This window comes from Ochotona princeps, chromosome 22 (genome assembly GCF_030435755.1).
Source record: "Ochotona princeps isolate mOchPri1 chromosome 22, mOchPri1.hap1, whole genome shotgun sequence".
Taxonomy (NCBI): domain Eukaryota; kingdom Metazoa; phylum Chordata; class Mammalia; order Lagomorpha; family Ochotonidae; genus Ochotona; species Ochotona princeps.
This window is the reverse complement of record NC_080853.1, coordinates 20,053,891-20,068,991: the sequence shown is the minus strand read 5'-3', so window position 1 is coordinate 20,068,991 and position 15,101 is coordinate 20,053,891. Positions and strand designations below refer to the sequence as shown.

At 58.5% G+C, this 15,101-nt stretch overlaps 1 protein-coding gene across 1 annotated transcript; it reads right to left on the bottom strand.

Moving 5' to 3' along the window:
* Positions 1 to 2,233: 2,233 nt before the first annotated feature.
* RBCK1 (RANBP2-type and C3HC4-type zinc finger containing 1) lies at positions 2,234 to 14,173 on the bottom strand. The gene is made up of 13 exons (XM_004585697.2): positions 14,047 to 14,173; positions 13,638 to 13,721; positions 13,048 to 13,192; positions 11,092 to 11,185; positions 10,801 to 10,999; positions 10,003 to 10,124; positions 9,751 to 9,924; positions 8,679 to 8,839; positions 7,964 to 8,075; positions 5,229 to 5,408; positions 3,914 to 4,012; positions 3,470 to 3,613; positions 2,234 to 2,669 (listed from the first exon to the last, which is right to left on the bottom strand). The coding sequence occupies exons 2-13, from the start codon at positions 13,657 to 13,659 to the stop codon at positions 2,589 to 2,591; spliced, it is 1,533 nt and encodes a 510-aa protein (XP_004585754.1). The 5' UTR covers positions 13,660 to 13,721; positions 14,047 to 14,173; the 3' UTR covers positions 2,234 to 2,588.
* Positions 14,174 to 15,101: the final 928 nt, after the last annotated feature.

The window sequence follows — 15,101 nt, the reverse complement described above, 5'->3', positions numbered from 1 at the left end:
TTCAGGGTGTGGAGAGAATGCTCCGTGGGCAAGGTGACCAGGATCAGCTGTGGCAGTGGGGGAAAGAGGTGTGCTTCTCCTGTGGGCCTTCTGCAGGGTGAGCCGGGCCTGCCTTCCTGGCCATGACGCCTCTCAGAACTCAATGCCCTTAACAATGAAACAGTCTCATCCCCAAAGGGGTTGAATGAAATGACACTTGTGCAAGTGTTTTACAAAGTGAGCTTTTTATTTTATGCACTTATATATTTTTTAAAAGATATTTATGTGGGGGGATATTTTACAGTCCCAACACAAAGACTCAGTTGGCTAATCCTCCCCTTACAAGTGCCAGGATCCCATATGTGTGCTGGTTTGTGTCGTGGCTGCTCCGCTTCCCATCCAGCTCCCCGACTGTGGCCTGGGAAAGCAGTCGAGGACGGCCTTAAGCCCTGGACTTCTGTACCCAGATGGGAGACCTGGAAGAAGTTCCTGACCCTGGGTCAGCTCAGCTGCAACTGCTGCAGCCATGGAGCAGGGGGTGAACCAGCAGATGGAAGATCTTTCTGTCTCTCCTCTCTGTAAATCTCCCCAATAAAAACATAAATCTTTAAAATAAATTTATTTCAAAGGCATGATGGCAGAGAGGGAGAGATAAGGGCATCATCTAGCTGCTGCTTTACTGCCCCTCATGTGGCTCAGTAGGTAAGGCTGCAGCAGGAGCTCCACGCTGGTCTCCTACGTGGCAGGGGCCAAGGACTTGGGCCACCATCTGGCAGGGAGGTGGATGGACTGAAGGCAGAGCAGTTGGGACTCAAGCCAGTGCTTCAAGAAAAGATGCTAGCATTGCAAGTGGTGGCTTAATCCACAGTGCCACAGCACTGGCCCTTTAAAAAAATAAAAGTTCATAAGGATTTACTTATTTCTTTTTAGATTTATGTATTTTTACTGCAAGTCAGATATACAGAGAGGAGACAAGACAGAGAGGAAGCTCTTCTGTCCAATGGATTCACTCCCCAAGTGACCACAACAGCCAAGTGCTGAGCCAATCTGAAGCCAGGAGCCCGGAGCCTCTTCCAGTGCAGGGTCCCAAAGCTTTGGGCCATCCTCGACTGCTTTCCCAGGCCACAAGCAGGGAACTGGATGGGAAGCAGGGCCTCCGGGATTAGAACCGGCACCCATATGGGATCTCGGCATGCACAAGGTGACAACTTTAGCCGCTAGGCTGCTGCACCAGGCCCTGAACTTTTAAGATTTATTTTAGTTTGGGGGCCTGGTGCACACGCCACATTGGTGCCTGCAGGGAGGGCCAGAGGAAGGACACAGCAAGCGTTAACACCCACCTGCCGTGGCTCCACTCTAGATACTTCATTTCCCCTAAAGCCTGAGGCGGAAAGGAACAGTTCAAGGGCACCTTCAGGCTGAGAAGCCCAAGGTGGCGTGGACTGCGGCCAACTAGAGGTTGTCCCAAGAGGGACATGTTTGCTCTTGCCACGTGGAACTAAGGAGCTGCTATTACCAAGCTGGCAATCAAGTCTGATTTCTCTCAGTCCTGGGGGGACCAAGAGCATGGGCCGTGCGGTACCCAGCCAGGCCGGGTGCGGCAGAGGAGTCACACTCCGCTCTCGCTGGCCTGTAGCCCAGCAGTCTCGCACTGGGCTGCTTTCCTCCAGGCCATCTGGCTCTGCCAGGCCCTTTGTGTCCCCAGAGCCGAAAGGCGGCCTGAGCCTGCCCTGTGGACTCCTAAGCCAACTCGGCCTCTGCCGTGGTGCCTGAGCACAGCAACTCTGAGCCTTGACAGCAGACGCTGGGCAGCACTGCCAGTCCAGACACTGGCACAGGCCCTGTCCTACAGACCTACCCACCCGTGGCCCTTGCATGGCAGGGGCACCCTCAGCCCACAGGAAGCGGGGTCACAGGATGGATTGCGGCCTCCTGAGAACCAGGAGTAGCACGGGTACAGGTCAGTCAGTTGCACCCCACCCAGAGGTCTCAGGGTGCCAACCCAGCAGTGGGTGCTGCTGCTTCAGTTGCTGCCCTACTCCCTCCCACCAAGCCCCTGCTGACCTCCAGACCCTCTTGACACAGTCTGCTTGGCCACCCAGTGGCCCAGGAGCAGCCTTGCCCCACAGGTGGGCATCCAGGCTCAGTATGCTGCAGAGAGGGGCCAACACATCACCCTCCCGTGGCATGCTCAGGCTCTTCTGGGCCTGCAGTCCTTGGGGCAGTCACCCCTCAGGGAGGCCACACTTAACCCTTCCTGAAAAACCACTTTAATCAACTCTTGGGGGCAGAAGGGAGACAGGCCCAAGCCAACAGGCTGAGCTTCAGGGCCCTTATGAGGTTAGCAGCAGTCCCCGGCCAGAGCAGTCCCCCCAGAAAGCCTGCGGGAAGGGACAAGGCTGCAAATGCTTGGTGTTCAGCATCAAGGGCGGCCGGGAGGACTGGAGTCACATGGAGCAGCCCCAGCGGAGGGCTAAGGCATGGGGCACATGGGACTAAACAGCAGCCAGCTTGGGTGGGCCAGATTGCCCCTTGGCTCGCGGCCACGGCAATGCATCGCTCTGCATCAGGCCCAGTCGGGTCAGTGAGGGCATTTGGCCAGCTGAGATTCAGTGGCAGTTCTGGCAGCTTGGGTGGCAAGGAATTCCATTCATTCGGCAGCGGCAGCCTCCGCTGGTATCCCCTGGACCCTAGAGGATGAGAGGAAGCAGGGAGAATGTAAGGGAAGTGAGGATACTGTGTCCAGTCCTGAGTGCCTGTCCCCACTCAGGCCGGGGCCCTGTCAGTCACCCTGTCCAAAGCAGCCTTGGAGCTACAGCCTGCCCCAGGAGGCAACAGGGGGTACCTCCTGGGCTTGCACAGCTCCTAGCTCCAGGACCCCAGAGCAGAGCCACCCAAGTTGCCTGCCTGTACCAGAAGGTGTGTTGCATTGGCAGGTGAGTGGGTGGCTTCCTCGGGCTCCATGTGCCTTCGGGTCTAGCTGTCCTAACCAGGACCCTTGTTCCAGGAGCCCAGCCCCGGCAGAGACAGCACCCGTCCTCCTCTTCCCCTTGCTGCCGTGCTATGCCATGCCATGCCATTCACCTGATCTGACAAACCTGTTCATTTCCCCAGCAGAAAGTAAGGCACAGAGCAGCAGGTGTTGAACACAGCCAACATGGGCCTGGGCCAGGGCCAGCCTCCTGAATTCCACCTAGAGCCTTTGCTCGCTGCACCCTGGCCTGGAAGGCCACCTGGGCCTGGTCCCCGAGGGAAAGAACCACAACAGCCTGTACGCAGACGGGCACAACCATCCTAGAGACCGTATGGACAGTGTGAACTGACGTTCACGCATAGCAGGACACTGTTCAGCTCTGCCTTGTTCGGCCGTGGGAAGAGGTAAACTTTCTGACCTTGACAGGTGCACAGGTGCACAGGTGCAATGGCAGGTTGGCCAGTTTCCCAAGCCCTCCTCTAGGGCAGACCCCACGAGGGCACCCTGAGGACTCACCCCGGGGCCCCAGCGTGGGCCCTTGGTGACCCAGCAGATCTCCGTGTGGCAGACGGTGCAGCGGATCCAGTCACAGCCATCCTTCTTCTGCACGACGATTTGGCACTGTGGGCAGTGCATGGCCTCCCCCTGCTGCAGCATCAGCTGGGAGGGAGCGGGGACGTGGCTAGGGCAGCTGCCCAGCGTGGCCTTACCTCCACCCCTCCCCCGCTGCAGGTTGTAGCCGCCCCCCAAGTTCCCCAACCCCTGAAGGCTGTGGAGTGCCACTCTGGTGCTGTATTGCTCAGGCCCGGCTGCATCTGGCTGCCACTTCTTTGTCCTTGTGGTCCCCTGCTGTCACCAGACACTCTTCCTGATGCTCACCACCTGCCCACTTGGCAGTGACGGCCAGGAGAGGGCCAAGCCTCCAGGATGAGTGACCGCCCAGCCCTGGCCCAGCCTCACCCTCAGCATCTCTGTCGTCTGCCGGGCAGCCACATCGTTCTGTGCCCGCAGGGCCAGGTCGTCTTGATACTCCCTGCAGTTCATGTGCTCGTGGATGGCCTGCAGGAGGCAGGATCCCCCCGTAACGAGAGGCCCCCGTGACGAGGGCCCTGAGGGCCCAGGCAGCAGAGGGGGGCTGGCATTATGGCCTATAACACCACCATCCCATGTCCTGCCAGTCCACTTGCAATCCAGCTCACTGTTTTCATTCCCTGGGAAGCAGCAGGTGATGCCCAGCCTCTGCCACTCACAGAGGAGATTTGGAGGAAGCTCCTGGCTTTGGCCTGGCTGGCCCTGGCCACTGCAGCCACTTATGGAGTGAACCAATGGATGGAATAGCACCCCCACTTTGTAACTGCCTTTTAAATAAATATTTTAGGGAGAAAATGGGGAGAGGCAGAAGTTGAGCAGGCATTTTTTTTTTTCATTTGATTTTTGAGCAGGCATCTTGCTAAGGACTTTATGCTGGGTCACTCCCCAGATGGCTAACAGAAAGCAAGTGCTTCCTCAGAGTCTCCCACAGGGGAGAAGGAGCCCCAGCATCACCCTCCACTGCCTTCCAGGCCCTGAGCAAAGAGGATCAGAAGTGGTGCTACCGGGACATACACCAGTGCCCATATGAGTTGCCTTCACTGCGAGGAACGCCCTCACTCACTGTGCCACAGCAGCCCCTGGCTTAGCGCCCATGGACATGGGTCTCACTTCGCTTGCCTATGCCTGTTTTATGGATGAGGACACTAGGTTGGGAGGAGGAACAGGGGCCATTATCCAGGACAGTAAGTCACAGCTCTATGAAGACAGGCACAGTCCTCCCTGAAGAGCTCTCCCTGCAGCAGCTCATCAGCCCCGGGCTCCCCACCTGCTGCTCACCTCAGCTACCACCTTGTAAAGTGATTGGAACAGATAGCTGGATGGAGAAGGGGCAGAGCTCCCCTCGGGACAGGGCCTGGAACGCAGTCTGGGACTGGGACCAAGGTGCAGTCAGCAGCAGGCTTGGGCTGAAGTGGGGGAGCAGGCTAAGTGAGAGTTTGGGATAGAGCGTGAGCTCAGAGCCGGGTCAGGCTTGGGGCTGGGGCGGGATGGAGCCTAGGACGAGACCAAGACTCCTGAGCCAGACTGGGACTTGGTCCATGGTCTTAGAGCTTGGGAATCAAGCCAGACTGCTGACATGCAGTGAGAAGCTGTGGCTCCAGGCAGTGGTGGCTCCCTCCCAGGACGGCAAGCACTGAGGGTCACAAGCTCCGGGCAGGACCAGCAGGGTGCATCCCGCCCCTACCTTGCAGAGCAGGCAGTTGACATGGAAACACACTGGGCACGTGAACTCGTTGACATCATCCTCAAAGAAACACCAGCCTTTGCAGTCTGGGGTCTTGCAGTGGTAGCTGAAGGCACTCCGGTTCTCAGCGATGGAGACACTCAAGTCCAGAAAACGCTGGTACTCCTCGGGGGACAGGAGCTGCCAGTACACCATGGCCACATCACCTGGGGCTCCAGCACGTGACATGGGCCCTTCTGGCACCAAACACCCCTCAGGAAGTCCCCAGCCCAAGAACTCCAGCAAATCCCAAGTTCTTTTCTTCAAGTAACCCTGTGAGCAAAATATTCCACCCAAGAGCCAAGCATTGTAATACACTGAGTAAAGCTACCACCTGTGGGGCTGGCATCTGATATGGCTGCCAGTGTGTGTGCGGCCGCTCCAGCTTATGGCCCAAGTGCTTGAACCCATGCCACAGAAATTTAAAAAATGGCCAAGACTGGGAGATGTGGCACAGTTAGCATCCTGGCAGGTCACACTCCGAGGAAGCAAAGTGGCGGTAAATGTTTCCAGCATCCTAGAGTTCCCAGCCTCCAACTCAAGTTCATCCCAACAAAGTGCTCCACAAGGATGGACACCCTGCAGAAAGCTTATGAAGCGTTACCTAAATAGGAAAACACAGCCGCTCAAAGCCGGAGTAGAACCAGGCTACGCACTGGAAAGGCAGCTGCTCCCTCGTGCAGGCCATCCTGAGGGCAGCGTCACACCTGCGTCCTTCCCCTTGATGTGTGGTGGTGACACGCTCACCCTGCACAGGTCTGATTGTATGCACAGCCCACATAATAAAGCTGGCTGCTTAAACCTCCACGCTGCTCAAACAACATACACACATAATGCAATGGGGGTGAAGTGGGGGATAGGTCTCGGGACAGCAGGGCCCTGGCCACTTTCAGCTTCCACTCTGGCTCCATAGCTTAGGCTTTTTGTTTTGTATTAAAAAAAAAAAAAAAAAAAAAAACCTCAAGGCTAGCACAGCAGGTTAAGTTCAGCCTGCAGTACTGGATCTCATGCAAGCACAGATTCAAGTTCCAGCCGCCCCAGTTCCCTGCTGCTGTCCCTGAGGCAGTAGTGGAAGTCGGCCTGAGTGCTCGGGCCCCTGCCACTTGATGTAGGAAACCTGGATGAACTTGCAGGCCCCCGCATTTGGCCTGGCCTAGACCTGGCTCTTGGTAGCACCTGGAAAGTGAGCCGGCACATGGCCAATCTTATCGTTCTGCTTTTCAAATAAACCAACTTTAAAAATAAAATCTCACTTCTGCATCCCTCTGTTGCTGCCCAACTCTCAGCCACACTCAGCCACTCTCTCAGCTCCAGGGAAGCCCCACGCCCCCACTTCCCCTCAGCAGGCGGGCCTCACAGTGCAGTAACAAAGGGAACCACACAAGGCAGGTGAAAACACACCTGCTGAAGGGATGTGAAATACTGCATCCACCCCCTCTGCCCACTAGGGCATGGCCCTGGGGCTCCAGTGAAGCTGGGCAGCAGGGGTTGGGGAGAGGAGCAGTGTAGTAAAAGGGGTCGTGTGGGGTCCCAGTGTAGTAGCCTAGCAGCTAAAGTCCTTACCTTGCACCCACAGGGATCCCATATGGGCACTGGTTCTAATCCCAGAGGCCCTGCTTCCCATCCAGCTCCCTGCTTGTGACCTAGGAAAGCTCTAGAGGAAGGCCCAAAGCCTTGGGTCCTTGCACCCACGTGGGAGACTCAGCAGAAGCTCTGGCCTCCTGGCTTCAGATTGGCTCAGCACTTCGCTGCTGCGGCCACTTGGGGAGTGAAATTAGTGGACAGAAGATCTTCCTCTCTGTCTCTCCTCCTCTCTGTCTATCTGCCTTTCCTTTCCAATAAAAATAAATAAGTCTTATAAAAAAAAGAGGGTCCTGTGTATGTCTTCTGGGAGGGGTGGAGCATCTTTCCCACTTCAGCCACCTTTGGCCCTGTCTCCATGCTGTGCCCAACTGGGGCAAATCTTTATCTGGCAGGCGAGCTGCAGTGAGGAAGATGAGGCCCAGGGAGGCCCAGCAGTGACCCTGACCATGGACAATGTGGCAAGTGCGGCGGCAGTAAACCCCCAGGTGCAGGTGTTCATTCTCACGGCTGAGTCCACTCTCCGGGTCAGGGCCCTCCCACATGGCACAGGCCCTGAATGTGTGACTTGCTGTGGCCACTGAGAAGTTGCTCATGTACCTACGAGCAGCAGGCGGGCAGCAGGCACCTAGACAGCACAGGGGTTCCCCATAGCTGCTCTGTGAGCCCTGGCATGATGGGCATCCTGCGGGTGGACAAGACCAGTGGGCACAGGGGCCAGGTCACGGCCATGGCAGTGAGACCACCCCAGCAGCCCAGCAGCTAAGCCCAAGCAGAATGATCGTTGGCAGGGCAGCTTTGGGAACTGAAGAGACGGCTGTGTTCTCCGCATCGAGCCTGGAGCATGACCTGCCATCATATCAAAAGCTGCCATGGGACTCTGGGTTCACCCATGAGCACGTGCCTTACTGTGGCCCTCAGAGCCCTGGACGCTTGAGCAAAACATGGAGATGGCAAGCATCTGACTCGACCCACCAACTTCAGCCACAGGGTCCCCCGTGCCACAAGGTCCCCCATGCCAAAAGGGTGGCCCCTGGGCCAGCTGCCTCCCCCAGGGCCAGTACCACACCCTGCAGGAGAAACCCACGAGCCATGTCCACAGCTTCCCTCCTTACCGCCCGGATCTCACGCTCCAGCAGCTTGCCCTGGCACGAGTAGGTGTTGTCAATGAAGGGGCAGGAGACCTCCGCCTCCTGGCTGTTGCGGATGGTGCCCTGCAGGCACTCCCTGTGGAGGGGAGAGGAGTGAAGCACAGGGACCGACCATGGGGTCTCACCCGCCCAGCTACAGTCACACCCTTCCCCAGTATGGCCTGAGTGCCCATCCAGAGCAAACACCAGGCTCAGGGGGCAACCAGCTCCTCCTCTCCTACCACCCACATGCCCCTTCTCTGGTCATGAGGCCTCCATGGGCAGGGCCACAGCATCCACCACTACTTGGCAGCTGATACAGTGACAACTTCTGTCAGCTTCCTGGAACTGCAGCCAAGCCTGGTACCCAGGGCTGCCCACACACATCCACTGTGGCGGACGAGTACACACTCCCACCACCCAGGGATGCAGGGCACAAGAGAGGAGTGGCCTGCCCACCCTTGGGGTAGAGCAGAGGGCTGGGATAGGTATTAGGTCTCACTCCCGTCCCCTGGTCAGGACAGTTCAAATCGGTAGGCAAGGGAGCTAGGATGCCCACTTCCACTCCGGGCTGCTCTAAAGAGCTCTGTGGCCTTTCAGCTGCCTCTCTATCAGCACAATGGGGAGACGGCCTACCTTGGGCCCCACCCACTCAGCCCTGCACCCTGGGCTTAGAGCTCCGCCCCAGGGCGGGCCGCACCTGCAGAAGGTGTGCAGACACTCCCGCAGCACCACGGCCTCGCCGGGCCCCAGCGCCGAGTAGCACACGGGGCACTCAGTGGGCTCTGCATTCAGGACCAGGCTTCGCTGCTCCAGCTGGATGTGCTGCAGGTAGTTCCCCTCCTGCTGCTGCTGTTTCCGCTGGGCAAGCGGAGTGGGGCGGGGCCAGGGGGCAAGTCAGAGCCAGACCAGAGTCAGGATGCTGAGCTAGGCTGGGACTGGCCAGGCTGGGAGGAGGAGCAGGATGCGGAGTGGGGTCGGGAGGGAAACAGCAACACTGATGGGGATGGGAGCCAGGCAGGCTCAGGCGGGGGCTGCAGTGGGAGGCTAGAGCCCTATGACAAACAGGGATGCAGTGATGGGGGTCAGGGTCTCACGGCCCTGCCAAGGAAGTGGACCAGGCCATGCCCAGGGGAGAAGGGTTGAGCTGGGCCAAGGTCAGGGGCAAGGAGGCGGTAAAGCCAGAGAGCAGAGTGGATGGGCCGAGGGGGGTGGGTCACAGTGGGTACAGCCAGGAGGTCCCGGTATCCAAGGCAGAGGGCAGGCATGCTACTAGGGGATGCCCCTGGTCCCCTCAGGGCAGGCTATGGGAGGGACATGGGGTGCAGTCATCCCCAGGGAGGAGGGAGGACTCAGAACCAGCTCAGAGGAAGGTGGGAGGGGGTCACACCACAGAGAGAGGGGTGGGGAGGGGCAAGGGCAGGTCACGTTGGGTACTGTAGGAGTCAGGTCACAAATGGACAGGGTGGGGTCTAGGCTGAGGCCTCCAGGGTCACAGCCAACAATATGGGCAAGGAGGGGTCAAGGCCAAAGGTGGAGCTGCAGCCCAAACGAAGATGGGGCTGTCACCACCAGGGAGCTGGTCTCAGCCACAGGGTGACCTTGAGGAAGAGGTCATCCAAGTAAGTGTAGGGTCAAGCCAGCAGTGTGAGTGGGTGAGGCAGGACCCACCTGAGGGTGGCAGTGCACACAGACACCTCCCTTCCCAGCCTAGGCTCCCCCCCCGACTGCCAGGGTGTAGGCAGTGCCCAGCCCAGGACTTCCATGCCCACCTGCTGGTACTGGCGCAGGCCCTCTTCCTCACTCGCCAGGCGTGCACGCTCTTCCTCGTCCGGCTGGTATGAGGCAGGGACCTGGTAGGCCTCAGGCCGTGCCCGGCAGCACATCTCGCAGCCTGGCCGTGTGGGCTTGTTGATGAAAGTGCACCCTGGGCACTGCCATCCCACCTGGAGGCACAGGGAGCATGAGCTGGGCACGGCTGGGCAGGGTGGGCAAGAGGGTGGGGAGCAGCGGCGACTGCTTACCGGTGGAGGCTCAGGCATTGTATCTGGCTGCCCCCGACCAGGCTCCTGGGAGGCTGCAGGTTTTGGGGTGGCCAGTTCCAGGGGGCCCCGGGACTGCAGCATGAGGTCCTTGAGGCCCAAATCTGCAGAACAGGCAAGGAGGTGGCAGTCCTGTGTGACCCCTGAGCCACTGGAGCATACCCACCTCCTGCCCTCCCATCCAGAGCTCCTCCCGGTTGTTCCAGGCCACTCTTGCCAGCAACAGGCCCTGCTCCTAATTGCACCAGCTGAAAGCTCCTGTGGGTCACGGTCCTGTGGTTTCTGCACTGAAGGAGCAGAAACCCGGACCAAAGTCCTCCTACTTCACTGTGTCTGGAAAGGCTCCTGCCGGGGTCCAAGCGTGACAGCTCAGTTCCACTAGCAGATCTTTCTGGGAACATGTGAATGGCATGAAGGTGGCCTCGCAGTGCTGCCTCCAAGCCTACTTCCTCGACCAGGGCAAGCAGATGGCCTTGCCTGTTAAGGACCGCCAGCGTGAGGGACAGCGGTGCAGGTGCAACTCAGCCCAGAGACCAACTTAAGCAGCAAAGCCTGTGCAGCAGAGGCGTGCACCTGCGGGGATCCACAGGCACAGCTCACAAGGGTTTTAAATGACTTTGTGTAGAATTGTGCAACTTTGCTGCAGATCTGAAATACTTCCCAAACTTTAAACCCTGATCATGATCGTCGTCATCATCATCAAGGGTCACAGGGTCGGGTGGTGCAGGACTCCTGCCAACACCAGCTGCTCCCGCAGCGGACAGGGCCTTCCCACCTCACCTTCGAGCATCCGCAGCTGCCGCTGGCGATGCAGCTCCTGGGGGTTGAGCGAGGTGCTGCGCGCCGACAGCAGGTACAGGTAGGCACTGTCCCCATTCCGCCGCACGCCGTGCGAGTGCAGGGTCTCCTGGTCTCGTGCCAGCCGCTGCCCAATCACCCACTGCTGCAGGACAGGTGGGAAGCCGTAGTCCAGGAAAACCTGCCGGAGCAATGGCAGGATGGTGCATAGAGGTCGCAGGGGAAGATGGGGCAGGAGGGCAGGCTGGCGGTACCCCCCAGCCCAAAACTCACCATGTCCTTGAGGGAAGCCACCGTCATGTCAGGCCGCACCATGAGCCAGATGGTGACCGTGTACATCTGCGCATCTTCCACATTCACCTGCAGCCTGCGGGGAAGGGAGAGGATGCGGCAAGGACCCGCCTCAGCGCCAGGCCACCCGGCTCCTGGCTGGGATTCCACACCCGGGGGCCTCCTCCAGTATTAGCAGCTATTGCTTATAGTTATTGCTATTGCTCACCGCCTCCCTGCTGCTTTTGGGACCACCAGGCAAACCAAGGCCCTGCGCCCCCCTCCTCTCCAACCTCTCCCAGTGCTTGCGCCCCCAAGCTTCAGCCACAGCAGGAGCAGCTGCTGTGCAGCGGAGTGGTCACTGAGCTCAATGTGGGTTCATTGAATCTGCCCTCGCCACCAGCCCACTGATGGCCAAGGGAACAACCCTACAGGGGGCAGAGCAGGAAAGTCTAGCTGGTCCCTTCAGGGAGGCTAGGAAAATACCGTGCCCATAAAGCCGGTGCATGGAATCAAATGGGAAGTGACAACAGTTTGTCCATATTAAAAAGTGACTGCTGGGCGCTGGCGGTGTGGCACAGCGAGATGCAGAGCGAGCATCTCATATGGTCACGGGTTCGAGTCCCGCTGCTCTGCTCCGAGCCAGCTCCCTGGTAAAGCGCCTGGGAAAGCAGCACAGGAGGGTACAAGTGCTTGGGTCCCTGCCACCCACATGGGAGACCCAGGAGAAGCTCCAGCTCTCTGACCCTCATGGCCATTTGAGCACTGAACCAGTGCATAGAAAAGCTCACTTGCTCATGCTCTTTGTAACTCTGCTTTTCAAACAAATAAGTGAATCTTCTAAACAAACAAACAAACAAACAAACAAAAAAAGAGTACAAACACAAGTGTTGGACATAGCAGTCAGGTCCCTGGCCGATCTACTTGCATCCCCACGCCAGCCTTCCAGTCCTGGCTACTCAACTGCAAATTCGGCTTCTGGCTAAGACTCCTTGCAAGGCAGCAGGTAAGGGCCAGGTGGAAGCCCCTGCCACCCACGTGGGAGACCCACATGAAACACCTGGCTCCTGGTTTGGGTCTTGCCCAGCCCTGACTGTTGTAGGCATTTGGGGAGTGAACCAGTGAATGGGAAAGCTCTTTAATTCCACCCTTAAATAAATCTTTTTTTTTTTTTTTAAAGCGTCCCTTTTGTGTGATGGCCAGGGTTGGCAACATTTTGGACCATGAGGCAAATGTCAGAATGTAGGCCACTAATGGGAGAATAAGGAGACAGCAGCAGGATGACTCTAGGGACAGTGGGGACCAGAGCCCTGCGCCTGGGCCACCTGCCTCCAGATCTGCTTACACCACCAGGTTGTCACCAGCTAGGCTGGCAGGCCGCAAGCTCAGCCATGCCAGGAAAGCCAGCACCCTGTCTCACAGTGCTGGCTCATGTCTTGGCTGCCTCACTTCCCATCCATCTGCCAGCAAATGCGCCTGGGGAAGCAGCAGAGGACAGCCCAAAGCCTGGGGACCCTGCACCACGTGGGAGACCCCGATGGAACTTCGGGCTCCTGGTTTTGGCCTCATGCAGTCGCAGCCATTGTCATCATCTGTGGATTGAACCAGTGAGTGGAAGTTCTGTCTCTACTTGTCCTGTCACGTGCCCCCTTACAATTATATATCTATAACTTAAATATATGTTATATATCTAATTAACAAACATAGCTGATATATTTATATATTAAATATATTTATGTAACATAACATACTATATTGTATAAGTATAGTTGGTTATACTTATATAAGTCTATATCTGATTATGTGTAATAAGTTAATATATCAAATATGTGTTTTTGAAATATTTTGTCAAAAGAAAGCAACAAAGACAGAACAGGAAAAGAAACAAAATGACAGCAGGTTTCCTGGCAGAAGCACCCGCCTCCAGGCACATGCTCCCAGCCCCCCTCCCCCCCTCACCTGATGTCCTTGGCTGGGGAGACCTCCGGCTTGAGCCGCACACTCAGCGGCACTCGCTGCCCGGCCAGCCAGGCAGCACACCTCCTGGCCGCCTGCTCATCCCCGCCAGCCACTGCCCTGGCCAGGCACAGGGCCATCTCCTCCGCTGGGGGCCGGCACAGCAGCAGCAGGTTAGTAAGGGGGTCCCCTGCTACCTCCCCTCCCACATACCCTTCTCAGCCAGTGGGATGTCCATTTCTGCACGGGCCAACCCTGTCTCATCCCCCAAGTTCTTTCCAACCCTGCTCCCCACTGCAGTCTCCTGGGGTTCACATTCCAGGGGTTCCCCAGCCTGGCATGCATGGATCTGACAAGCATCTAATGAGTTCCTCCTACTAGGTCAGTCACTGTCCCAGGACAGGGACCCAACAGGGAGGGACCCTGTCTCTCTTTCCTCCCCACCCTTCCAGCACAGTGGGGAGACAAGAGCAAAAGAACAGGAAATCAGGGAGGGTCTTGGTGCCCCAGGAGGAAACAGGGGCAGGCCCCTCGGGGTGGGTGGGGGCCGGCTCCCTACCCAAGCCCCCCAGCCGCCTCCACGCTGTACCCACCTTGCTTGGTCTTGTCGTCCATCAGGGGTGGCTGTGCCCATCCCCCTCAGGGGCTGCGGTTCGGCGCACGCTGCCTCTGGTCACCTGGGGGAGAGCGGGCGACCAGGAGGGATCAGGGTCGGCCGGGTGGCCCCCGCGTGGGACAGCCAGAGCGCAGTGGTGCCCAGCCCGAGCCTGAGGAGAAAGAGGAACACGGCGGGCGCGGGGCCGCGCCGAGCCCGGGGCGGGAGCCCCCGCTTGTCCCTCCGGACCGCTGGGGAGACGGCCGAACACCGACCCCTCTCGCCCCGCAGGATTCGGAGAGGGAGGGGCGGGGTTCCGGCCGAAGAGAAAGTGAAAGTGGAGGCCCCGGAAGTGGGCCCGGGCGGGAGCCGGAAAAAGTGGGCCCCAGGTGGGCGGCCGCACACACCCAGGCCACCCCCGACCCCGCGGGGCGGGCCCGACGCGTTCCCGAGCGTTCAGTCCTCCAGCCCGTACCCGGCGCCGACAGCCGACTCCGGATCCGGCTGGCCCACACCGCCGCCGACGGGCCGGGGGCGGGGCCTGAGAGAGATGGGCGGGGCGGGGCGAGCGGGGGCGGGGCCCGAGCCTACGGGGCGGGACCTGAACGAGTGGTGGGCGGGGATGGAGGCGCGGGGGCGGGGCCTGTGCGGCAGCTCTGCGCACCTTAGCCGGCACCTGTTCATCCAGGCAGCCAGTACTCTGGCTGGCAGGTCCGGATCGGGCAAGCCCTGCAACCCACCCTTCACCGGGATGGACGCTGCCGCTAGCTGTGACTCGCCTTTCCATGCCCGGTGGCTCAGCAGATCCTTCGGGCTGCGCCTGCAGAGAATCTGTCGCCGTCACCCCGACCCCCCTTACTCACCCCGCACACACACCGGGCCGCACCTGTCAGTTCTCTGCCTCTTGGCGGTCCTGGAACCAGCATGACTGGGGCTCGGAGCTGGTCCATCACCCAGTCTATTCCAGCCATTCCTCCCCCACCCCGCCCCACTACCTTGAGAGGCCTATTAAAAATGGCAATTGAACTATGCCACACCTCCAAATAGCTCCCATGGGACCCCAAGTAAAAGCCCAGGTCCCCTGTGCCCTGCAAACTGCCCGACCTCTGACTTCACCTCTGACCACTGTCCCCTTGGCTCATGCCACGCAGGCGTCCTTGCCCTTTATCCTCTCCGTAGCCCAGATACTCATCTGGGTGCACTGTTCGTCGTTGCTCTTAGTCTCTACCCCAAAGTCTGCCCAGCCACTGCACCTGAAACTTCAGATGCACCAGCTTCTCCTGTCATTCAGTCTCCTGCTCAGCAGTTAGAATATTTACCTTGGAGAATATTTATCTTGATCTGGACCCGTTTTCCTCTTCTAAAATAGACTTTTGTCTACCTTGCTCATTGCTGGTGGGTGTGTTTATCTAGAACAGCATCTAACGTAACAGTTTAGTTGGGTTAGTTAATGGGATTCCAA